Genomic DNA, 27,240 nt, shown 5'->3' on the forward strand with positions numbered 1-27,240 from the left:
AAGTAAAATTGACTTTTTTAAATGAACAGATTGAAATGTTGTAAAAAGACAAGTTATAATTTTGAAATTCCTTTTAATAAAACTAGCAATGTACCATCCAAATAAAACTTAATTTCTTCATAAATCAGAGAAAGTACTAGAAAAAGCGTAATACCATTGTAATCCTTTACAATGGTAAGAATTTTCCTGTTTTAGTATGGTTTTATTGGGTGCCCACCCAACAACAGTTGAACACAAATCTGTATATGCACAATATGAAAACATGTTCTAAGTCATCTTTCTTGTTTCATAAATATACAGTTCTGCTCTAAGTGCACAGAAATCCGCAATTGCTCGTATTGTTGATCACATCTCAGTATGCCTTCCTGTCTGCATGGCTGAAGATGCTTAAATGTTGTTAAGTTGAAAGGAATTTATTGGGAAGAGCCATTGTCCATGATGTCTGTGGGATAGGACCAGAGTAGTTTGCAACAGGCATTAAGTGTCTCCCTTTTTACTCAGCATCAGTGGCTTTAACTTGTGGGTTGGTAGAGATAGATTATCTTCCCATTCGTTATATTGATTTCAGGAGTAGGTTTAATTTCTGTGTTTATCATATGCATAGTTAACTGTCAGACAAATCCTAATTACTTTTTTGTGTGTGTGGTTTTTTTTTCTAGTGGTCACATTTATCTCAACAAAATGTATCATAGGTAGAGAATTATACTGTAATTCTTTAATGCCATGGATATGTCAGCTTTTATGTGATGCAACATTCACAGTATTCAAATTTTTATGCCATTTCAAAAGCAACTAATGTTCAGTTTTGTGAGTTACTAAAAAGTTTGGAAACTTCTTTTCACATTTATTAAGATACAATGTTTACAAGTACCAGCCACTCTTAAATCTCTGTCATTTACCTTCCATAAAGAACAGGTTCTGGTTTATATTCTTATTACTAATATTATTTCTTTTTTTCTTGCTTGCAATCAGATGAATCCTAGGCAGTGGAGCCATATTTCCGAAAGTGCCAAAGATCTGGTACGCCGCATGCTTATGCTGGATCCAGCAGAAAGGATAACAGTATATGAAGCACTGAATCATCCCTGGTTAAAGGTAGTAAAACCGGTTGTTTACATATCAGTTTTCTCTTCAAGGGAGAAAAAGATTTGTTTGTTTACAATTTTAAATTACACTTGACATTGTATAAAATGTGTGATAATATATTTTAAATGTTTTGTGAGACTAGAGCTTGAGTTTTTGGTTATTTCCAAGCTTGAACCCTTGTTTAGCAGCAAGAGCAAACTCGCTTAAGCATCTTGGACAGCATCAGAGTATAGGGAGTAGGACTGCGTAGAAATAAGCTTTAAGAAGTTATTCTTGTGTCTTTCTGTGGTTCTCAAACTCCAGAGGAGTAATTTCTGATCTCTTCTTAGCTCAGTCCTATCCAGATCTCCTTCCTATTATTGCAGCATATAGCAATTCAGTGTATTGCATTACTTAAATGCCTGCTTTCTTACCTTAGATTCACAAAATGTCTCACTAGAGTGAAATAACTATGTAGTGGTGAGTTGTTCGAAGGCTGCTATAACTACATAAAATTACATGGCATCTGGTAATCAAATTGTTTTTCAGTGGTGGCAGAACTTACAATGCAGTTTGAGCCAGTGGAAAAACAGTTGCTGGACAATGCAGGTTAACAAGAGGAGCAGGAGAATACACACCTAGCTTTCAGCAGTCCCACAAATAAGTTGTTTTGAACATTGGAGTTGGAAAAGGATGGGTGTGTTACACATTTGAAAAGTAGCAGGTGCTGGTTAAGAGCACTGTATTTTCTTTGGCTGAAACCGATTAATTAATTATTTTTTGGTTTTATCCTCTATTTTCTGTAATGTGGGCCCAGGGTATAGTCATATTATCATTAACTTAAATAGGGCACTCAAGTGGAAAGGGTGGGATTCTGGTGTCCACTCCTGGACCATTTTACCTAAGACAAGTGTTGACCATACACACACACACAAAAAAAAAAAAAAAAAAGACACGTACAGGCTGGTATGTTCTTCTCCCTCCAAGTAAGTGGTCTAACTACTAGTGAATGGAGTTATTCTTTCACTTCACTGCTTTCTTTCTGGCTCTGACTCTTGCATTCCTACCTACAGAATATTCTAGTTTATAAAAAGAGGACAGGAGTGTGCACCTGTCAGGATTAACAGTTATGGCACTTTTCTGAATACTGGGAACTGCACGTTTGAACCTTTCCACCCAAAGGGAGCTGAAGTTCTGTCTGTTCATCTGGGGCATGCATAATGAATCAATTTCACAGAGCATAGGAATGGACACCACATTTGGGAATCCCAAATGATTACACTCCAGTAATTGAGTCTGTGGTAAACACAGGAGGCCTACCTTTGCCTGTAATTTGACTTTTTCTCATCTTGTGTCATTTAGATGACAAAGCAAGAGTTTTGATGAGGGTTATTTAAGCAGAAGAAAATGCCATCTATGTTGTTTGAGAAACTAATCTAGTTAGGCTTTTTTTAAAAAGTTCATTCTGTAATGTAAATGTGCAGATTCTGCTTATATTACGTTTGATGTCTGTGGTCTCTTGCTGGTCTTACCCTTATTTGTTGAAAGACAAGAAGAGAGAAGATTTAGTTTAAGACAGTCTTTCTTCCAAGCTTAGGCTGACATTCTGTCAGTCAGTTGTCTCTTACTTTTGCCTAAGATGAACTGCCTTCCCTGTTGACTCAGAATTTTCTTCTAACCATTTTATAGATAGCAATCACATACGATATGGGATAGAAGCATCTGGCACCATACAGAGATTGAATTACTTCTGCCAGTGATTTCACTCTGATTCAAGAGGTCCATATGATAAACATTTACATTAAATTAATAAGTTTATGTAGCTTCTGTGATGATTTGGGGCAAGAGAAGAAAGTACTCAGCTGCTTCAGGTTCGCTTCCCATTGCATGCTATTTATTGGCACCTTTTTGGTCTGCATCTACAGTGGAGAATTCTTCATGAAAGCTAGCACCTGGTGTCAGCAGCCATCAAGCTGGCATTTCCTGCTCTGTTGTGCAGATACCCCATATCCCAAATTTAAGCCAAGTTATCAGGAACTCCTTAGGAGAGTGCTTGTACGTGTTGCTTCTCTGGGGTTTGTGTGTCCCAGCTTTGTGCTTGCCAGCTTCAAAGTTCAGTATTAGCCACAAACTTCTACAACATAAGAGTAAAAAACAAGGATAGGGTCTTACCACAAAGTGGGAAACAAAATCACGAAACAAAAATATCTCTGGCCCCAAGTTAAGGATTCTTTCAAAATACTTCAGTCCCTGTCAGTTTCTTAAAGTTTACCTTAGGTTGCACCAAATCTTCATTCTTCTTATGATACTTAGTAGCTGTTGCATTTCTTTCCTAGTTTGTTAATGTCAAGATAATGTTAAGAACTTGTATTTAATCTTTGGTTTGTTCTGTTTTGCTTTTTGTTTTAAGGAGAGAGATCGCTATGCCTACAAGATCCATCTTCCAGAAACAGTAGAACAATTGAGAAAATTCAATGCAAGACGAAAACTAAAGGTAAAATGAATGTAGTGTTAAAACAACATAGTTACATAATTTGAATTTCAAGTGATACTTTATTAATTTTAAAAGCACTAAGAGAAATCTGTACTCTAAAGTCGGCAGTAAAATAACAAAGTTGAAACTGATCTACAATGGTCCATCACAATGATGTCTTATTAGGGATGTTCATCCCTTCTTAGTTCATTCTTTTCAAACTAAATTCCAGTGCAAATTGTCTGGTATCAACCAAGGTGTGTATGAGGTCTTCTTACATTAATTCAGTAATTCTCCATCGTATGAATTATTGGAGGGGAGTGAATAGTGGGTTCCATTATTATTGTGTTAAGTTTATGGTAAAAGAAACACAGTAATGTTAACTACTTTTCTTCAAAGAGAGCAAAGAAGTCTTCTTCAGTTCATCCCCTATACACAAGATTATTTCTCAACCAGATTGGAAAGAATGTTAACATTTTAGCCCAAAACAGCATGATTTTCTTTCAAAATGGTAAATTGGTCCTGTCTTGGAAAGGTTAACAGAAACATCTTTAAATACTCTGAAAGGTCGGTAAAACTTTAACAGAAACGTGCAGCATTACAACTTGCGAGCTATTTTAGAATTTGCAATAAAACACAGAACCATATATATATATTTAGTTGCTGCTTTGCAAAAGTTTAAGGTAGCTGCAAAAGCAATTGATGATTAGGATGTAACAGTTGCTGTAGTTTATGATAGCACTTTCTCTTGGGTGGTTTGTATGTCCAGATAATACTTTCATTAAAATGTTAGCTAGTACCTTTTAGAATATGATCTCTTTTCCTACTGTAGACACAATTTCAGGTCTTTCCCAGATTTCTTCTGAGGGAAGCCACTATTTTTAGTCCCCAGAGAGCATTTATACATGCAGTTTGTTTTCTACCATTTATTCTACCAGTGCTACCAAAGCACTGTTCTGCAGAATGTTTCTTGAAATTGTGTTATCCAGTTTGCATATATAAGCCATTAAAAACTGAGTGGTTAAACTGTACTTTATTTGTACAAGTAAATATATGTTAGAGCAGATGACCATTTTCTAGCTTTGTAATTTCCCTTGTAACACTCATTCAGGCAGCCTGAGATTATTACATGTTTGTATAGATATCTCAGATGGATGTCAAATATACTGATGCTGTCAGGGTCAGATCATGAGAATTTGTCAAATAAGAATGTATTGCTTGGCCTTAAAGACTAAATTTTATACTCACTAATCCATCCAGTCCAGGTAAGAGGAAAAGATAAATACGGTAGTTTTTTAGTTTACATTGTACTGTGGATATCTATGCCTCATGATTATTACTTTATCTAAAACCTTTTTTAATTTTTATGAAGTCTTTTTCCCTGTTGGAAAAAAATGATGTTTCCTCTCTAAAGCAAAGGATATACTAGAATGTTAATTAAGATACTAATACTAATCCTAACAACTGAATCTTTTAAAAATTTCTGACAGAAATTTAGAATTTTTCTTGTCATTTATAACAGCACACCACATAACCTGTGCTTTCTTGGGGAGACTACTAGAGGTCCCATCCCACCTTCCATCACCCTAACCTTTTATTGTAGCCTCTGCACAGCATTTTTTTTAATCCCTAACAAATTAGGGCAATAGCTATGTACTTCTGCTTGATGTTTTTAACATAATAAATATATTAGAGTCTGGAATACATTGAACTGTAGGGAAAAAAAAAATTTGTTCCTTTTTTAGCTGTCTTATCTAGGACCATTGTCTTCTTCCTGAGTTTGTATGCTCCTTTTATCTTCTTTCTACCAAACATTCTGCTTCAGAAGTTAACATAAAATTAAAGATTTTTATAAAACCTGATGCGAATTTGAAGTTCCAATGTAATTGGACATTAGCTCTGTAGAGTTACATTATGTGCTGTCTAATGTTTGGAGCTAAAACTGTAAAACATGCTGAATTTTTGTAAGCAGACAGAGTTGAAAGTCTGGGCATTGAGATTTCTGTTTTATTCATGACTACTCTCTAACTGTTAGGCATATTTAAAATTTCTGCCGAAGTCACCTGGTGCACTTAATGGAAACTTGCAAAGTACCTGTTGTTTTTAACAGAAATGTCCTGCCAATCACAGTGCTCAGAAATATGTCTAAAAAGATTTTCCCTGTCTGCCACCCCGTAAATAAACTTGGAAGAATTTTGTTACTTCAGAAGGTTTTATTATAGAAAGTATCTGTTTGGGGGAAGAAAATTCTACCATTATTTGCTAACTTGATGTAAGTTTTATACCTCAACCTATCCTGAATTTGGTTTTATGTAGATAAACTAGGACTTGTGGAGATTTTTAAGGACCTTTGCCAAATTCTTTTCTGTTTTCCAGAGTCCAAGGGGTTCTGCTTGTGTTCTTCAAGCATGAATAGTATCCATTGCAAGTGTGTAAACATCCAGATCTAAAAATTTCAAAAAGCAGTGTATTTATAGTCTAAGTATCATATTACTTTCAGATAAACCCTGTCCATTGCATAGACCTGTACATATTGACATGGTTTAGCACCTGCCTCAGTAAATTAAATTGTAATTATTTCAATTTACAATTTTGATTTGACTTGTACAAATTAACATATAATCTGAGCAAAATATTTTTATTCTTCAAGCATTTTGTTTGGTTGTTTAGCATCATTGGAAACTGGTTTAAATTTGGCCTTCCATAATGGATGACTATTCTTTTTTCTATATCATTTAACATTGAGAAGCTGAGTTATGAGTTACTTTTTATCAAAGAGGTTTTTAAAGTGCTTTCCCTTAAAGACTTGCTCTCATGAATCCCCTCACAAAGCATGTAGTTACTGTTCATTAGTTTATGAACAGCTCTTTTGTTAGGTATGGTTACTGATAATATTAAAACAGATGAAGACTATGAAATTTACTTACTCTTCACCAAAAAGGTATACACACAAGAAAGCTTGGGAGGTTGAGTGACTGAGGGTGTCTGGAAATGTTTCATTAACCTTTTTTTGTGTAATTTAGACTTTGTGGGTGTTTTTATTCAGGGGGCAGTACTAGCAGCAGTGTCAAGCCACAAATTCAATTCCTTCTATGGTGACCCCCCTGAAGAGCTGCCAGACTTCTCTGAAGATCCTACCTCCTCAGGTATTTTAGCAGAAAGTATATTTACTGCAGTCTATCTGTCTTAATTCTGTACTGACTAGAGTACCAAGTATTTATTAGTTTCTCATAATTTCATAAACTTACATAGTAAGTTAACCTTTAAATGTGAAAGCATACATATTTTTCAGTCATAATGGTGTTAGTGACAGAAGAAAATCAAGAGAATATTTCTACAGAGCTGTAAGATTCTACAGAAATCATCTGAATTTTTATTTGATTTTATTTAATTTAATTATGTGTATTTATTTATGTGTATTTAATTACCAATAGCACCATAACCTCATATATCTCTTTACGTTCCTTGAGTGTAAAAGCATATTGAATTTTTGTCCTGAATTCTTAGGCAGAAGCAAGGTTCTCATACCCTGGTAATAGTTATTTACAAAAAGAAACCATTGTATACCAGAGACTCTTGACAGTTTTGGAGAACAGTATGGTTAAGTGGTCTCCTCTTTAAAGTGGGCTGGGCAGTATTTCTGGCATTATGAGCCAGATCCCCGAATCTTCAAGAGAAGAGGGACAACACATACTGTTCTATGGGCATGTAGCTGGGCCTTGGGCACGAGTGTAACACTGCTTCCAGCAGTACTTTTGTCCTCAGCCCATAGTCGGGTATTTAAATCACTTGGTAGTCCCTTGATTAAAACAGCCCTGTCATAATTATGTATCTTAATTTTCACATAACGTTACTTTCAAAATCTGCAATCCAAAAGCATATGTTGGCCTAACTGTTCTAAAATAAGGATTTAGGATCAAGTTAAATGAACTTGTAAGAAAATCTAAGGCTAATATAAGTCTCTTTTATTTTTCTAAACAACTAAATAGTACTGGCAGAATATTTGAGCTAAGGATGCTTGTAACTATAAAGCTTTCTTTACTAGAAGATTATTTCAGAAACTCAATTACATGTGCTGAACTACTGTGTGCTAATGAATTCTCTAAGTGAAAATATTACTTACTGGCTGCAAATGTTAAGTATTGCTTTTCTTTCATATGAGCAAGTCATCTTGAATTATTTCAATGTCATTAATTTACAAATTCAGGGATATTTTTGTTGAAATTCTGAAATTTTATTTCTTGGAATTCAAGTTTGAGTGCTTAAATACAAAGACTGCTTAGTGCTTAAAGATGCTCACTTTTCATAAATTCCATTGAAATGAATGGGGATCTCAGATCATTAATTGCAAATGGGTAATTACAGCCTCGTGGCTTAACTTCTGGCAGCCAGCTTTGGCATAATTGATGTACCTGTAAGTAAGGATCTGTATATAGTTTTAAAGAAAGTAAGTTGATTTGACTTCGCCCAGAGTTACTTTTCAGTGCTTTAATTTTTGTTTCCAGCTACTTCCTCCATTTCAATAAAATGAATAGGCCACTGACATGATTGGCAGTGGTAACTTTCCTAGTCTAAAAACTGCCGTTCCTCTTTCCAGTTTCAGTCTCACATCAACAGGACATGTGTCTTCCTCATGAAGTGATGTAATTGCAGACATCAGTGTACAGCAAGGGTACATGGTCTATTTTTTCTGCTCACAGAACACATGAATCCAGTACATACATAAATTCTACAGAATATCTGTGCTAGGTCCATTATTACACTGTGTTCACCTCTGAAATAACTGAAACGATAGCTTGGATTTCTTAGAAAAGCTTTATAATTCTCTAAAATAACATTGTCGATCTTACTGATGGGAGATCACAGTGATCAGGAAACCATTTTTAGTGAGTACTTTTCACTGACTACACTAGCTGATAAAATACTTAATATCTGAGGATAAACACTGAGCCTTCCAAGAAAAGATACTGCAACTTCCAGCTTCTGAAATTGCTAGATATGGAAATCTGTGTTGTTTCCTCTTCAGAATCGCACCAATTATGTTTTCAGATTTTTCTGACTTGCAGACACAGGCTCTTGTGATGTTTCTAAACTGAACTAGTTTACAGAAATTAGACATAAAACCCTCGAATGTCAGTGGAAACTTGACTGTCTTCAGGTAATTTAAGTTTCCTTCCTAACAACTTATGATGTTACTTCAAATCATAAACTCTAGTGAAGAACATTTAATATTTTAAATGTAGCTGTCTACTTAATCCTCCCATAAAATTTCACGAAGCATACCATTAAAATTAAATGATTGTCATTGCCCAAATGAATTGGCAAATGTTTAGCTCCTACTGAGACAAAGATGCAGAAATGTAAATGCTTATTAACTTATGCAAATTGTATATACTGTCCTCCAGGTCTTTCTAAACACAGAAACAGAAAATTTCAGTTTTGTTTTCCAGATTAGGCTAGAGGTGTTCTCCCTCAGTGTTGTGAACCTGGGATTACTGGATGTTTTGAGCGTTTCCCTATACTATTCCCACAGCAATAGCCTGTGATACCAAAGCACTATAGACAGCAAGTCAGATGACTTTTTGACATGCATAATTGCAGAGGATATTCTTATTAGAGTGCTTTCCAATGAGGATCAGCAAATTTCATAAATAAATTAGATGTGAGCAGACACAGATAAATTTAATTTAAAATCAACCAGATTTTTTTTGCATACATTTTCCTTTCTTGGCTACAGACTGTTAAAAAATCTTGATTCCTGCAGCTATTTATTATTATATATTTGTTCTTGGTTATCTATTCCCTCTTTCATCAGCGATTGTCCTCTGAATGACTTAATCCTGCTAGCGCTCTGTTGGCAACCTAGCAGAATTCAATCTTGCAGAATTTTGAGAGACTATAATAAAGGCTTTAAAAATGCTTTGAAAAATTAGGTAAATATTTAATAACTAAATAATTGCAAATAATAATAAAAAATAATTAAACTAAAATATTACTTTACTGCTGATACTCTGTGTTCAGCAACTTCTCCAGTAAATGCACTAAATAGCTCATATGGCAAGTGTCTTGCAAATGTTTTTTGCCAGAAGTTAAAACATTTGACTGTTAAGCCACCTGTCTTCGTGACACTATAAAATGCCAGTTTCCCAAGCTAATGAATGTTTTAGATATTTTTAATATTCTGAAACAAATATAAAGCAGAAGTAATCAATTTGCAGCTCTAAAAGCTGAATATGGCACATGAAAAAAATTGCCCCAGTAGAGAGTGTTTAAAGTGGACCATGAAATTAATGAGGGAACAGAGAAATTCATAATCGGTTTGCTCTCTGCTGACCTTCCCCCTCCTGCTCCCTCCCATCCTTCTAGGTCCTCCTATCATTTGGTTGCACATTAGATCAAGATAGAGGTTTTCCTTTGTTTATGTCATATGATAACCATTTGTCCCATGACAGAAGAAACCAGATGTATAATTTTCAAGTATTTTGGTAACAATGCCTCTGGCTGAAGAATGAGCATCATCAGCACAAAAACTTTGCATTTTTCTGATTTTTCCTTCTTCAGTCACACATTCTGTGGCAGACCAAGGAAACGCTGTGAAATTGTGTGAAAATTTTGCTTGGGAAGTTGAATTCAGGAAGGCCATTTAGTTTACTCTGGAGTTTAAGTAGATTCAGGACGTTTAGGTTTTTAAGCCAACTGTCAGTGAAGCCCATAAAATGAAGAATTTCTTTTACGACTTTGTATTTCCAAAAACCTTTTTGTAGCCATATTTTCACATTTACTGAGTTGCTGTAGGAGTTAAGCCAGTGGATCATCCATTGTCTTTGGAAAACTGAATGATGATTTTTAGATTAAAGCAGATCTTACCTTTTAGTTAAAGAACTTTCCTCTATCATGCATGCTTGTATAGCTTGGTTTGTGGAGTTTGTATGCTGATATGTGATGAAGTTTCAGAATAACTTATGAAGTTCTTGTAAAGCATTTTATAATGCTTTGTTTCAGTTTAACCACATAGAAAGTAGAGCAGCATATTATATGTTAGATATACTGACCAGATGTACTTATTTAGCCTAGGCTACCAAATAGCACTGTTGCAGTACTTCCTGAACATTTATGTGCTCTCTGAGCTCTGCGGTAAAAGTGTAATGTGATGAACATAGAGGCAGTGCTTTTTTCTTGCCTAAGAAGCAGGCATTTTAAATCTACAAGAGTGTTTCTAGCTTGTTTCTTCAAATTGCAACGTAAAAGTTTCATATGGCATTTTTATAAATGCATCTCAATATTTTGTCTCATTAGTGCTTTACATAAATTTAAATTGTTATGCTTTTTTCCTTTTGGGACTATTTTGTCCTGTCAAATAAGACAATTTGAATAGTATGAGTTCTTGATTTTCAAATTTGAAAATAATAAAATTTTAAAAGCTCAGTCTGATAGGCTTTCACAGTGGGATCATGCAACAAACATGTGGCCACTCGTTTAATTCAACTACTTTTAATCCACAAGTAGTTACGTGGAATTTAGATTCCATGAAACATGAGCAATGTACGCCCATAACTTAAAAGCTGTCAGTCTCATCTACACAAGGAAGAAAAAGAAATAATGTTATGCAAAAATTACCACTGATTTTCTAAATATTTGCAAAGGATCTTGTGTAACATTTTTAAGTATGAGTGTATGGAAGAAGGCAATAAGTTGTATTCACCTTATAATTTACTGTCATTAATCCCTAGTTGTACAAGTATGACTGACTGTCAGTCTTCAGATAAGTCTGAGTGTTTCCAGCTCCCCATTATCTTTACATTTTTTCAGCTATTTATCTTTGTTATGGTGTGTTTAGGTACAAAGATTTTTAAGTATCAATATAGAAAGTCACCATGAATTAAAATCAGTAATAAATGGTTTTATTTCTAAGTAGTTTCCATAATTTAATCACTGAAACGTGTTTTAAAAAATTCAATATAATTGAATTGTTAAATTCTAATTTGTGAATATAAGTGTATTAAGCAATTAATATGATGTTACAGTTTATTTACAGTATATCATGATAGTTTTTCAGTTCACCTGTTACAGTACTCTTACTTTAAATCATGTTTTCTCTGAGTATTTTGAAACTGTGTACCAATGTTGGAATAAATCTGGTATTTTAGGTGCCTAACACTTCATATATGTGCTATTTTCCCAATGCCAAGTGCTTGTTTTCCCCCCCATCCTACTCCACAAGTCCCATTTGCTTCAGACGTAGAAACCATATTAAAAAAAAAACGGGGGGGGGGGTATTGTCAGTTGCTTTGTTTGTACTATTTTTGGCTAAAGTAGTATGCTAGCTTGCAGCTTTATAAATCGCTTGTTCTGAAATCTTCATACTGTTTGTTGTTTGTCCAAATGCTGCCTTCCTACTAGGACTTCTAGCAGCAGAAAGTAGGTATCCCTTTGTTTTCCTTCAAGGCATATCATTCAGCTATTGTATGTGTCTTTGCATGTTTAAAAATCAGCTTTTTTCTCTTCACTTTACTATTTTCAGTTTTAATACTGCCTAATCAAGAAAAAATAGCCTGTATGTTTTTGATTAAATCTGTCTATAACTTTCAAAGTATAGTTAACCAGAAGTAATATGGTTTCCAGAGAATTCTGAATGTTCAAGGTTAGAGGCAGTATTAAAATTACCTGGTGTTTTTTTTCGTTTTCAGTATTTGCAACACAACTGAAATAAGATTACATTTTCATTAAATTAATATGGGATAAAATTGTTTTGTTTTGCATTTTAATTCCCAAAATTAATGTTTTCATGGACTAACAACTTTTTTTCTCCTGAACACTAAGCATATACTGTAGTATTAATCATATATTTTCTTGCGATAACCTTGCATGAACTTTCTTGATTATTCTGTGTTGACGTGGTACGTGATATATGCATATACATTGTGTATATGCATACAGCTGATTTAAATAACTATACAGTCTGTGTCCCCTTAATGAAGGAATATTAGTGGCGTGGAGGGTGGAGATTTCTGCCACAAGTTAGCTGCACACTTCATAAGAGACTGAAAGCACAAGCACTTCTAAACCTGTAGACTGTGCTAGACAGAAGAGCAGGTATGAAATTCTAGACCTTGTAATACAAACCACAAGCATTTGAAAACAAACAAATTCAGCATCTCAAAATACAAAATATAGAAAGTGTTTCTCTTCCTGTACCATTTTAAGATCTGTAAACTAATAATTCTTCCGTCCTAAGTCAGGGCAGCAAGACACGTCTCCATTTCTGAACAAAGTCATGGATTTTTGTTTGTTTGATTCTTTTGATCTTAGAGGTTGCGGAAGTTGTTCCTTTTCCTCCTATTTCCCCTTCTCAGAATGCATGCCCAGTAATTTAAGAATGAGAACTCAGTGGATTTTTATATAAAAGTTTTTGAAACAGGATTATTTGTATGCAGTTGTAGTAAAAAAGAAAATGTCATACAAAGCCTCAGCCACTGATTTTGTTTGGGAATGTTCTTTCTTCAGTAAATTTACCGAATAGAAGGCTGTGCTGCCCACTTACTGGTCAGGAGAGGGCTTCTATGTATTTCTGCAATGCTAAAGAAAGTACTGAAGGCAGTAGTAGTGAAGGGCACTCCTTTGTTAAAATAGTTCTTGGGTTGTTTGCGTGTGAACGTGCAACTTGTGAGGTGTGGGTCTATTCTGAAAAACGATACCTTCTCACTACATGTTTCATTACCACCACCCTGGTCTGTCTTCTGTCATGCTTGTGCCTAGTTTTAGAGTGAGAGATAGCTAAGAAAAGGAACTGGCGAACTTTGTGTAAAGGTCCCAAGTATGTAGAAAGCTAGAGACATGAACTCATAGTGCCCCTGTGTGTGCAGAATAAAACAATGTTTATCTTCAAAATCAAGCACCAGTTTCTTCCTTTCACTTTCCTCTTCCTTGCTCTTCTTCCTCTCTCTTTCTTGCTCATTCTCTCTTTCTCTCCTGTTCCATATATACTACTCTTCTCAGCATGCCTGCTTGTGTTTAGGAACTTTTTGTTTTTGGGGGGGATGGTTTTTGCCTTTTTCCCTGTTTTTTTTTTCTCCTCCACCTGTTTCTTTTGGTTTTCTTCTCCAACTTTTACATGCTTTTCTTTCCTTTTGTGCATTCCAGAGGTGTTGCTCCCTTTAATTTATCCCAGTTTCTTTACCATATTCTTCCATCACACCTTCCTACCATATTCTTCCATCACACTCATTCCATTCCTCCATCTTCCAGTTCTCTACCTTTACTTTTCATGCTTTTTTTAAATATATATATGTGTGTATGTCTATATATATACTATTACCGTCTTGATTGTTTTCCAGAAACGTTCACAGAATTATATGCGTGCATGAGAGTATTTGTAAATGTAGAGCATACCTAAACTTGGCTGTTTGGTTTCAGAACAGGAAGCGAGAAGTCAGTAAACACTATAAAGCTGAAATGAGAGGAGGAGAAAGTCTTTGCCTGTCTTTAGTTGTAATTACACTGCTATATATATATGCGAAACACGCATCTCCTGCCTTATTTTAAATTATAGGCATATATATATATATGCATGCTTCAGCTGTCATCTGTCCTGACAGAGACAGTTGCTGTGGAATGAGTGCACGGCAAAGAGCAACAAATTACCATGTGAGGTTAGAGGCCTCTCAGCTCCAGTGATTCACACAGATGTGGTTTAAAGTGAGGAAGATCATGTGAGCCTCGGTCGGCTTTCTGTTAAGCTGAAAAGTTACATCAGCACAAGTAGTGGGAAGGTCCTGTCTCTGTAAAAAGATTCTTTTCTTGCCTTTAATGAAAACAGTGTATGTTTTGTATTTTCTTTACAGAAAGAGGCAATAGAAGGGTTCTTTCTTATATACTGTTAACTCTTGTCCACTGCTACTAAGGCAAATCTGATCTTCCATGTAACATGGGCAGAGAATTTTATAATTATGCTGATATTGAGCCTAGGCATTCATGCGTAGCTGATATGGACAGTTTTTAATGTATATCTGAGCATGATTTGAAAATCTCAGCAGACAGACACCCCATCATTTCCACAGCATTTTTGATGCAGTGCTTAATTTCCTACTCTGTTTAACATTTATGGCTTGTGGTTTTGGTTTATTTTAATAAGATGCCAACAAAACAAAACTAATGAAGGTATGGATTTATACAGTTATCACTAAATAGGTAGCCTAAAGGTGTACATGTTGCTGGAGTCTTAATGCAAGACCAAAAAATCTTTAAATTACTTGTCATATGTTAAAAATAAAATTTTAAAAAATCCATGAAACTTGAAACTCACATTGCAGAGTTGATAAAAATAATCTCACTGTCTCTTCACCAGATGTACTGTCAGAATCTCACAATATTTATAAGATCATTTTTTTATGAAAAGAACTGCACTTGATTGTGCAAAAGATTATAAGCTTGTTTTTTTATGAGACTGTATCCGGTGACTTCATTCAGTCTTTCTAAAGTCTATCAGTTTCTGATGTTTTTTTTGCTGTCCTTGCTATATGTGCTAGCTTCAGACCTCTTCATAAACAAAGTGAAATATAAATCCAGCCTTCTAAAACGCCTTTGCTTTGAGACCCAGGATTGTTCTTTAGTTTCATCTCCAGTGGCTTCACACAAGAAGACAGCCAAGAGATGAAGTAGGCAAAAGCAGCTTGTGTTGATTTTAGATTGACTGGCATAAGGACAGAGTTGTGGTATGTAGGGAAACTACAAATAGCAGCTAATCTTTGGTTAGTCATTTAAATGCCTCTGTAAAATCTCTAAGGCATAGTTACATACCTGTAGAATAACATGTAGAATAGCTGAAGAATTGTTCCAAATTAAGACAGTTTATGAGAATGAGCAGGATTAAAATTAGTAGTTGGTGTGGGGAAATTAACATAATACGATACAGTTCTACATATCCAGGGGGTTGGGATCTTGCCAGTGTCACTTTAATAAAAGTGTACTATTATTATAATGGCTATTAATGTCTTCTGCAGAGTCATTTTCTGGAGTACTAATTGCAGGAGACTTGCAAAAAGGTCACCGTTTTATAGTGTTATATACTTAAACAAGGTCAGGCTTCCTTTCACAAATTTACATTGCTCAGAGGAGGGTTTACAACTGACCAAGGCTTCAAAGTGCATGCGTAGTTGTCAATATTAAACAAAAATAAGATTTCATTTTTTTTTCTCTCTCAGAATGTGTTTGCCAGGCAGTCTCTGTGTTTAGCAGCAAGATCTAAGTATTTTTACCTAAGCCCTCTTTTAGTCATACACTATCACGTATCAGTGCTACATGAAAGGAAGCTAGTAATTCTCCCTGCTGCCTGTTGCATAATACAGGAAGTCAGTTCTACCTGCCCTGTTTTGTGAGCTTCCAAAAAGCAAATTTTCTGGGTGTTTTGTGGTGGAGACATATTTCTGTTGTAGAATATCGAGACTATTTCTTAGAATAGTATTTTCAAGATACTTTTTCTTTTCAAGAGAAGCAGTGAACAACTACTTTATACCTCTAAAGATCAGTTTCTAGCCAAACCACTTGCTCCAGGTTAGAACAGCTAGATGCCAGGATGCAGTAACAGTACTGTGCTTCACCAAAGCTTTTTCTACTTGCAACTTGATGAACCAGTGTCCATGATGCTCTAACCCCAGGTGATAATCGGGCACTGTATGAGAACTATGAAGACTCTAGAGATAGAATTCAGAGAGAACTGTTTCTGAATGGCCGTCTTTCCTAAATTAGGTAATAGAATCTGCAGGAAATACCTGTGATAACTTTGACAACACAATGGGTAAAGAAATAATGCCAAGTCACTGTCTCATAAGGCAGATAGGTCTAACTGACAAATAATATAGATCTGCTTCAATGAGAAGAAAGGTACTCAATTCATCTTCCCATCTTCTTAAAAGCAATTTGGTATTATTCTTAAAAAGTCATTCTACTAATTGTGAAAGAAGTTTCATGTACTAGTAATGACTGCAGAAGACTATTGTAAGCATTCTGGCTGTTTTTTGTTTATTTGTCTGGCTGTTTGGTTTTTTTTTAATGTGGTGAGAACCCATAGTTTTCAGCCTTTCAGAGATGTCAACACCAAAGGAACTGTGAATAGTCACAGCCATCCTTTCTTAGATAGTCTTATGGGAATACAGGAAAAATGAGGTTATGCATACAGCCCGGAATACCACTGCTCCTTTGCACACACTGGGAACATGCAATTACAGTAGGATCCACAAGTACCACAACAGAACCACATTTGGTGCAGATTTTGTTACTGTTACTCTGAAGAAGAGTCTTCTACTTTTGTCCCTGGCGTTACAACCTGTCCTGCACAATTGTATGTGTACATATTTTTATAGTAAATTGATGTGCAGGGTGATGTTCATCTCACCTAATTAGCTGAGGCTACTTGGAAGTTCGTTGGCAACAAGCAATGTTTTCTAACAAAGTTTACTTTATGGAGCCTTCAAAGTCAGTCAAATTGGTCAATTTCATGTTTGTTTTTTTTTTTATAGTTTCCTAATATTTATACATTTTTCTAATTTTTATATTTATAGTCTGTCTGTAACTGCTAGAGATCATTTGAAATCTCAGCTTTAGATTGTATGACTGCATAACAACTCACTTAAGGCCTTTCTCATCAATGCTGAGGCTAAAATGGGTGCATTTTCAATGATGAAGAGAGATGAAATGGTATTTCTAGAGGATACATAGTCTAACCATAAACATGAGTGCATTTACACCTTATTGCTTTTTTTTTGTTTTGTTTGTTTGTTTTTTCTCAAAGGCTAGAAATTAGCTTAAATAGAATAGGCTTTTTTTAGGGGCAGGGGTTCTGCAAAAATGGGCTATTTTTATTTTATACAGTATCTTTACCTGAATTTAAAACTCTTCTGAAAGTTATTGTTACGCTTTGAACCAAGTGTCTCTAGTAGAGTTTAGGAATTCACAAAAATGCCTATAGAATTATTCTGTCACTATTTTAAATAATAATATGCTGTCAGTCTATTGCTACTATGCCTTCTTCTCATGCAAGTGCATGTTATTTGTAAATGTGTGATGACATGGAAGGACATGGTAGTAGATAGACCACAAGATTGTAGATTAAAAGAAAAAAAAAACTGATTTTTGAGAGGTTATCAAGTCACTGTCATAACTTGCCACCAAATTTGTTAAGGATGTTCTTGGAAACTTTCTGTTACAGCCATCTATTGGTTGCATTACAGCCAGTGCAACCAACAGGCAGGAGAAACAAGAGCTAATGTTTAATGTTCTGGAATTTCCAGATATTCAAAAGATTGTTCAGTTGCAAATGTTAAGGAAATAGTAACTTTTATTTCTCTTTGAAAGGCCACAAAGTATTCCACAAAATCAAATTCCCAGAGTAAATAATACTGTCAAATAAAAAGTCCAAAGCGTTTGGTGATTGGTGAAGTAATAATAGAACTTAGAGCATGCTTCTATTCGGTTGTGGTTTTGGCTCCGGTTTTTGTGGTTACGAGCACCTTCAAGCAGTATTACGAGACTCCAGGATATCTAAGCCTTTGAATTGAATCTTCTCACATGTTTTCCTTAAAGTCGACACTGCAAATACGTAGAAAGGGCTTTGAGCCTAGAAAGCAAAGTTTTGCTAGAAAACAATTAATTTAAACTCTGAGTTTGACAAGAATAGAAATAGAAGGGAATTCTAGTAAATTATTTTCTGTCAACTGTATCCTGGAAAGTCAAGCACTTTCCTTCGTCTTGAGAGTCTTATAAGTTCATCAACCTTCAATTGATGTACAGAAAATGTTAAAAGAAACTCAGCACAGTCGCTTTTTGGTCCCTTTTTGAGTTCTTCCATGCCATTGAGGCTTAGTTGTGCATCTCTTTGTGCTCTTACCAGCAGATTCCGGGTTCCTGTATTTCCTCAGGTTTCCTGCTGTGTCTCCAAGTGTGCAAGATGTGGTGCAGGCAGGGGAGTATAGAAGGTTCCTTTAACCAAAGCATGCTTATTCACTGTCAGAGATGGAGCTGTTTTTTCTCTTCTTCAGCACACTAGCTCCAATGTACAGCAACTACAATGAGGCAAACAAAGTCTTACTCCTTGCTATCCAGCCACCACTTTTTTAAAGAAACGTAACCTACGTTAATAAATCAGTTGCAAATAAGTAGTCAGACACATTTAATGACAGAGGATTAGCAAGTCTTCTTATTGCTTATGACCAATGAGTTGTGAGCAAGTAGAATACTGTAGTTCTTAACCATGGTATCCAAAGAACTGAGAAGACAATCTGAGGTTAAGACTTTTACTAAATGTGATACAAGACTTTCTGGATTTGTAACTTACTCATCACAAGTCTTGTTTAGTAGTTTTTTTTGTACTTAATTAAGATTCAATTTTTTTAAGGTTTTCAGAGAAGTAACTGAATTAACTTGACTCCTTGTGTGGTTGGGTGGGGTGGGGTTTTATTGTTATTAATTGTTATTATTATTTATTCTGAAAATACAGTAGGTTACAAAAACACCTAAGGGATGATAAGAATTGATCTTATATAATCAGGTGGAATTTCAAGAAATACAGTAATTTTTTTAGAATTTCATATATATTGTCTGACTGTCTTAACTAGGACACTGGCAAGTGAGTAAGAAGCAGACAAAATGCATTAAGGAGAAATTACTGAAGTGCAGAATGTGTAGAATTCTGTATCCAGAGTTAAGAATTTATTTATGAGAGAACATTCTGCAGTTGACTGTCAAAAACTGGCGTTTTTACAGGCTAACACTGAATAATAATACCAGTTGCTTATACCGTGGTGGAAAATCTGAAGACATGAGCTGTAGGTGTTTAGGTAAGCCAATGTTAGCATTCTAGTAATGCGAGCAAGTGGCAGCCTCCATCAATACCTGATTTTTAAAACAAGGTGTTCCACAAGGAATCTGTATGGGCTGTTTTACTGTGATTTATGTTGTGTTTCTCTGTCCTTCCCAGCTATGAGTTGAACTTTCCCCATGGATTTCCACCTTTCACAATGCCTCCTGGTTTTCCCTTATGTCTCCATATCCCTCATTTCTCCTTTCACCCTTACCCATATAAAAATCATCCCATCTTCCAGTGACCCAAACAATCCATTGTTCTCAAAAGACAGCAAGTGCTATATCTGGTTTTGAGATAACCAGGCAAGCAGAACAAACAGAAAAAAAAAATCCGAGCTAACCTTACAGCCTTTTATTCCTACGCTAGAGGACAAAGCAGTCAGGTCTTTCTTTGTCTTCCCTCCTTTATCCAGATGCTGATTTTAAAAAGAATTTTGAATGCATTATTTCTTTCAAATTTCTACCAATTTGGGATGTGTATTTGAAATGGGCCAACAGTTCAAAAAGAAAGGGAAGGTTGAAGTAAAAATGGTAAGGACAGGCGGTTGGGCAGATAACCCAAGTGACTTTGTAAGACATCGTTGGAAACCAGACTAAGTACAACGAAGCAAAACTTAATAAATACCTGAGAGAGGTTTTAACCTCCCTTCAGTTAAACCATTTAATATGAATAATTACATATGGGCACTGTTGATATTCATAAAGTTTGTTCAGTGTGTTTTCCTATAAAACTCTGGCTTTTTTAAGTTCCTGCTCCAGTTATACAAGATGAGGTAAAAGTTTCCTTTTCCAAAGTTCAGTTTGCCATGAGTCTTTGCTCTATCGATTTTTAATTTTTTTTTTCCCCTCCTATTTATTGCCCCATAGGAGCAGTCTCACAGGTGCTCGACAGCCTGGAGGAAATTCATGCACTTACAGATTGCAGTGAAAAAGACTTAGATTTTCTTCACAGTGTTTTCCAGGATCAGCATCTTCACACGCTACTAGATGTAAGTTTTCTGAGATAAACAGTTTGAATACGTTTTTGTATCTGTTGTTCATTAGCCAGAATTTGGTTTCATCATGCATATATTCTCTTGTTGTTTCATAGCAAAAGTTAATTTATTTAGATGTGGAATGTAACAAACAACTAGCACTTGACAAAAGAAGTACATTTTTGTATTATACATACAGAATATTTTAGAAAAATTAGAGTTAATTTAATCATATGTAAATGATTCATGCTTTGGTTTGAATTAGTTGCTGTACTTTAAAATAATTTATCATAATAAGCTTTTTTCATGTGATAAGTGCTGGATTTTATTTTTTTTTTAAATCCAAAATGTAATTTTATAACTCTGCAGATTGACTTCTTTTTATTATTATTTTTAAGTAATAATCCTAGACAAATTCTATGGATATTCTTGAAAAGATGAAAAATATGACATTTTTTCTGTGTGAAACACCTGATCGTGCCAGTTTCTGTCCTGTACTTAAACAAAGTGTGTGATAGCCACAGTCATCTAAATCAACATTAGCCTGTGGTTCATGAGAGCCATTAATACATAAGACAACAGCTGATGTTCCACAAAAAAGCATGCAAAAATCACAGAGTTGAAAGATACAGGTTAGTGCCTCGTGATACGGCATAATCAAGATCTGGTTTCCATTTCTTCACTGGCTATCTTTAAACATAGTTCGCCATCTGACTACATGTCCAGATGAACTGTGACGTCAGATGATTCATAGATTTTTCTTCCAAAAAAATTGAAATGCTCCATTTTGCAAAAATAATTATGAAAATCAAGGAGTGTGATATTTGAAAAATGCTTGCATATGACTTAAGACTTCTGTGACTTAAGAACTTCCTGTTTTCAAAGTTGCCTCCTAGCTTGTCACATGCAAAAATACCATTTATATTTCTCAATGGTTTGTAACCAAGCAGGCCTAACAAACAGATACATTGTGCTTCCTCCAAAATTGTGTGAGTTTGGGAAAACACACATTCAACTTTGAGGTAGAAGTGTTTGCTGAACTTTAGCTCTTGGTCACAACAGGGACCTTTAGCATCACTGCAAGCTTACAGTTCATCCCTCTTATTTAGTTCCAAAACCTTCTTGGAAGGACAAATTTCATTGCAAGGACATGTTTCATTGGCTTCTGTGTCTACACAGTATTAGGATCTAATATAAAGGTCAAAAAGTAGTGTGGTGGTTCTACCCTGCTGGGCTGCTAAACTCCACCACAACCACTCTCTCATTCCCCTTCTTCAGAAGAAGAGGGGAAAAAGAAAGTATGCTGGAAAGAAAAAAAAAAAAAAAAAGACTCTTGGGTTGAGATAAAGTTAGTTTAATTAAAGGGAAAAAGAAAGAAAGAAAAAAAAAAAACAAACAAGCAAAGGCCACGCAGAAGCACAGAGGGAAGAAAAAAATTATTCTCTACTTCCCATCAACAAGTGATGTTCAGCCACGTCCCAGGAAGCAGTGCCTCAGTATGTGTAGCATCTGTTTGGGAGGACAGACATCATCACGAGGGCCCCCCCCTCTCCTTCCCTTTTCCCACCTTTTATTGCTGAGTGTGACACCACAAGGTATGGAATATCCCTTTGGTCGGTTTAGGGCAGCTGCCCTGGTGATGTCCCCTCCCCATGTCTTGCCCACCCCCAGCCTGCTGGCTCGGGTGTGGGTGTTGGAGGGAGTCTTGATGCTGTGCCAGCACTGCTCAGCAATAGACAAAACATTGGTGTGATACCAGCGCTGTTCTAGCTGCGAGTGCAGAGCACAGCACTGTATGGGCAGCTGCAGGGAAAGTTAACTCCATCCCAGCCAGACCCAGTACAATCAGCTGAAAAACTATCCCAGATTTGATTCCAGGGTATACGGATATTTCATGTTGAAGACAGATGACTTGCTTTCAGGCAAGACTATGCTTTTTTCTAAAGGAACCTATACATTCCACCAAGAAAACACTCAGATGAAGGAAACAAATCCACAGAGGCCTAGGCTATGTCTACATTAGCATATTACAACACAAGATAGCAAATCTGTAGAGCAAAAAATTTGACCCTGAGGACCCAATGTCAACAATTATTTGTATTTTGAGGGCTTTCCTTTTAGATTAGTTATACTGCAGTCCTGTGGACTGAATAACCACTGGTGGGTGAACAACATCTATTTTAGTGTCATTTGAAAGTAAGAATGCTCTGGTAACACTCTACTGTGAAAACCAAAGAATGGTAGGTGGGAATAATCCGTGGAAGTGTTCAAGACCAGGTTGGATGGGGCCTTGGGCAACTTGATCTTGGAGGTGGCATCCCTGCCCATGGCAGGGGGGTTGGAACCAGATGATTTGAGGTCTATTCCAACCCAAACTGTTCTATGACTGATTCTATGACTATTATGTCATCATACAACTTCCTTTTTTTTTTTTTTTTTTGTAAACTAGATGGCATTAGTTGAAGTATTTTGCTGCATGATAGGTCTTTTAGGCATTAACTCATGCTTCTGCAATGTTTTTACTTTTTCTGTTCTTTACGGTAGCAGTCTGTTCATAGTATTTCAGTAATGATAATATTTCTCTAATGGTCTGCTGTAGCCTATTAAACCGGAAAAAAATGAAGTGAATTTATGTCATGTTTGCCATTCTTTTTAAGTCATGGTCATTCTCTTAGAAAGGGATACTTCTAAATGCACTCTATAACAACATATTTGTGAGAAGAAAACACTATCAAAAAGCATTTTTGTTTTATTGTGCTGTGTGTAAGGACAATGATAGAATCTTCCCAAAGATATTCTGAAGAGAATAATACAAAATAAAATTCTAGCAGATTCTAGTGTTATGAAAGGCACATATGAAAGACTGAAGCCAGTTAAAGGCTGTTATTTGAAAGGGTAGGTTCTACATTTCAGAAACTTGAATGAGGGAGCTTTTTTGTTTATGCATTAATATAATGCTAGTTTCTCTCAGAACTTTGAAGAGCTCCTGAGTTGTACTTAATGAAGTTCTTTTGGGGAAACCGCTTATTCCTCTCCAGTATTTGGGGTTAATGAAGTCACCAGAACAAGTCACCTATAAAATATTACATTCCACTAAGTAGGAATTTTGTAATCTGTCATTAACTTGTCACTTTGCATTAAAAACTGCTGTTCCTCTTTCTTGGCCTTTTTCCACAGTTAAATTTGTTCTCATGTTCTTACTCTTTCTCAAGAGTTATCCTTATTTTTAGATTAGGCACATGATTATAGATCATTCCTGCTGCTGAAATACCTTCTGTTGCTTCTGAACTAACTTATTTTCTGAGAGGAAATAAAAGGATAGTCTCTGTGTTAAGAGTGCAAACTTGCTGGTTTTTTTTCAGATTGTATAGATCACAAAATAGATGATGTCTTCTGAACAGGCACCTCTGAGGGCCACAGAAAGCAGGGTTCTTAGCATCCCATTGATAGTTCTTAGTTGATTCATTTCTGTATGTCTACTTAGATAACTGTCTTAAGTCTCTTTCCACTTGTGTGACAAAGCTGTTCAAAACAAGGGGGAAAAGGTGACAATTGCTTATAAAATAATTTATATTCACTCTAGGCCCAATACTGCAATATATCAGCATGTCCTCGTGTGAGCTTATTGAATAGTTTCAATTTTACAGAAACTATTGGGGGGTTGTTTGTTTATTTTACTGTACAGAAGTTAAAGAATTCAGTATTAAAATCTCAACTTTGTTTACCGAGGAAAGTAAAGAAAAGACCCTTCTAGAAACAAGCATTTGGAAATATACATTATGTAAATATATATGTATATACATATTGTTTAATAATAGATATTTATAATGTAAAAGAGTAACTTTGGGTTGGACAGGTATTTTTTCTCACTTCTTTTAGAAATGTGGTGATCATAATTCCAGTGAATACTGTAGGACATTCCTGTTTGGGACTTAGAAATTTCTGGGTTTGTGACTATATAAAACCTTATAGATTGTTTCATTCTGGATTCTGGTATCCAGTTTAGATCATAAAGAATTAACGAAGTTAAGTAAAGGATATAAATAACTATGGAAAAAGGGAGGTAAATTTAAGTAGTGAAACAGCCTTTTATTACCACTGACAGGTTTTTAGAAACCTTGTGAAATGATTAAGATTTTTTAATTGACTTTCATGAAAAAGATCCTGGGGGGCATTGCTGTCTTTTGTCAGCGGTACTGATCAAGAAGTTGGAAACAAATGTAAGGAGATTACTAATTTTGGAGACATTAGTTTTTGGCTGTTTTCTGTATCGTAACAAAAGATTTTACTTCAATGATTATCTGTTTTGAAAAGTATACTGGGCTTCAAAGGCTGTGCCTAATGGGGAAGATCTTAACAATTGTGTTTGATCTCTATCAATATATCAAAGGAAGCCAGGTTTGCTAAAAAGTAAAACTAGAAGCTGCTATTTTACACAGCTGCCTACATAGAAGGAGACGAGAGAAAACTTTCTCCTATTGAGTCAAGTAGTTTGGTCACCTCTCCAGGGACAGTTTCTGTGGGTGATTCTGAATGCAGATGTCGTTCGATTTACAAGTGAGATTTTTGCTCAGCGGGAGAACAATATCAGCTTTTGTGTGACTGGGGCCTCTCTGTGCTTTGTCCGTGTCTGTCCTCAGTCAGATAGCATGCTCTAGGCTGATATCTTTTGGCCGTTAACTTAAGAAGTTTGTTGCATTATTTTCATAGACAGATTATTTGAGGTAAGTGTTGCTATTTCTGTAAATGTGTCTGAAATAGAAACAGGATGAGTTTTGAGGAAATTTTATTTTACCTTTTGCTGATGTAATACACTGCACGTGTATAGTTTTACCTAAATGAGATGAAATAATTTTTGGAGTAGCTATCTGAAACATATCTATATGTTTAGCTACTTCTTCCCTTTACAGTTTAATTTATATTCAAAGTGCATATATTTATTAAAATGTACTGATTTTTCAAGAGAATCTCGTTTTTATGTCTGTTTTCCTTGGCTGCTAATGGTAACGCTTCAAAGGAACATGCATACATGCACATTTCAGAGTTCCCTTAATATTTCTTTTGAACTCAGTCATCCAAACAGATTCGGTCCTGAAGTCCAGACTTTTAAGGAAACATATTTTCTCTTTTGCTAAAAAGAATGTTGTTGGGTCCTCGGTTTAGTATCTTACATGGTTGGCTAAAACTTTCAACTGGGTTTATTTTGTTTTGCTCTGTTTACCCTCCCAGTGTTGGACGTTGGCAGGACATTTGAATGTCTTTTATTATAGTATCAGCTATTCAGCAGTGTCAGTCATGATTGACATTTTAGTTCTCCATTTGAAAATGTTCAAAACTTTTCACCCATTTATCCCTGCTTTGCTCTTTTCTGAGCAAATTTGACAAATCTGTTGTACACTTTGATAAAAGCAAATCAAGAGACATTTTTATTTCTATTTTCACAAAGCTTTCGTTTCCCTTTTCCTTTCATTTCTTTTAAACCGTTAATAGACTGGTGGAATATCTGTATGTGATACAGAAAAGAAAACAAACACAGCAGTTCAGTATAAAAAGCTTAAATATTTTTGTTAATTGTCTCATTTTTCCTTATTTTCATTTGCATAAGTATGATTTCCTATGTGTAGCACATAGTGTGGTTCAAGTTTTTTTGACCAACGTTTGTCCTTACCCTCTTGAATACTGATTATGCTAAAACTAGTAAGTGGAACATGTTTCAGTGAAACATGAATGCATTTCTTTCCCAAATATAAATCAGAAAGTGTATGTGTACTAGATGTCTTGCCAAATTCCCTCAGAGCATGTTATGCTTAGACAAAATAAATCTTTCTCATTTCTAAATCACCTTGTTTTCCTATTTTTAATTATCCTTTAATTGATATGTTTGTAAGACAAAAGCAAATGGAAAATAATTGTTTAAAAAAAAATTGAAAGAAAGAAACTATGTTGGCAGGATAGCACCTTGCTATTTGGGGAACCAAATCTGGCTTTTCTCCCAGACCAGCAGAGGCAGCATGCTCTGCCCCAGAGAGTGGGAGGGACTGTCTCCCACTGCAATGGAAACTCCTTTCCCAAGTAGTATACAAGGAACAGCGACCAAGCCTTAGGGAGAACTGTTGGAAGAATTCTTTCAGCAGGTGGACTGGATCATCCTCATCACCAGCACAGTATGCTTTTTCTCTAAAAGGTAACTTTCCTGGAAGGCCATATCTGGGGGGAAAAAAAAAAAAAGGCAGAGTCTCTTCTAGAATTTCTTCTGCATTGTTTCATAATCATTCTCTAAAATACCTTTCAGTTTCAACTTCTTTCATGTTCTTGAATGTTATTTTCTCTGTTCCCAGGATATGTAGATCACTCTGCTAGTCAGCATCATCTCATTGTTTTCTTGCTCTTCTTGTTTCTCTGTCTTACAAATTTATATAGAGAATTTGTCTTATATTTAGTCTTCAGAGCAGAAACAATTTTTCTTCTGTGTTTTGTTAATATATAATACTGATGTGTGATGGGATTTCTGAAACACAAGACTGATAATGCAAATAAGAAATAAAATTAACATTTATGTTGATTAAGATTCATTTTTTGAAAAAAATGTATGCATCTATCACTTAATGACAATGCAAAATTCTGGGTTGGATTGCATGGCACTGCAACAGTTGTTTTGTTGCAGTTAGCCTGTTTGCTTTCTAATTAATGTTCTGTCATTTCTGAATATTTTTAAGCATGCTACTGATGAGTTGAATCATCAAGTGAAATACAGCTTAAAAAAAACATACTTTAAATGAGGATAACATTATTTAGCCCATTCCTCTTGACCAAATATCAATTCTCCTGTGTCAATAGTTTGTCATTGTGTCTGTGCACATCAACATTATGTTA

The 27,240-nt window shown here is 35.3% G+C and overlaps 1 protein-coding gene across 13 annotated transcripts in view; it reads left to right on the forward strand.

Moving 5' to 3' along the window:
- Window positions 1–27,240, forward strand: part of CASK (calcium/calmodulin dependent serine protein kinase) — a 222,822-nt gene that overhangs the window by 139,997 nt on the left and 55,585 nt on the right. For 9 of the 13 annotated variants that reach the window (XM_066979985.1, XM_066979998.1, XM_066980011.1 and 6 more), the window contains 5 exons: window positions 973–1,095; window positions 3,476–3,559; window positions 6,585–6,684; window positions 11,939–11,956; window positions 20,261–20,382. In XM_066979985.1, the coding sequence (XP_066836086.1) occupies window positions 973–1,095; window positions 3,476–3,559; window positions 6,585–6,684; window positions 11,939–11,956; window positions 20,261–20,382 (447 nt within the window). Of the gene's footprint in view, window positions 1–972; window positions 1,096–3,475; window positions 3,560–6,584; window positions 6,685–11,938; window positions 11,957–20,260; window positions 20,383–26,532; window positions 26,552–27,240 lie in introns of those variants that run through there. The other 4 variants (XM_066980025.1, XM_066979991.1, XM_066980017.1 and 1 more) reach the window with 2 other exon arrangements.

Source organism: Anser cygnoides, chromosome 1 (genome assembly GCF_040182565.1).
Source record: "Anser cygnoides isolate HZ-2024a breed goose chromosome 1, Taihu_goose_T2T_genome, whole genome shotgun sequence".
NCBI lineage: Eukaryota > Metazoa > Chordata > Aves > Anseriformes > Anatidae > Anser > Anser cygnoides.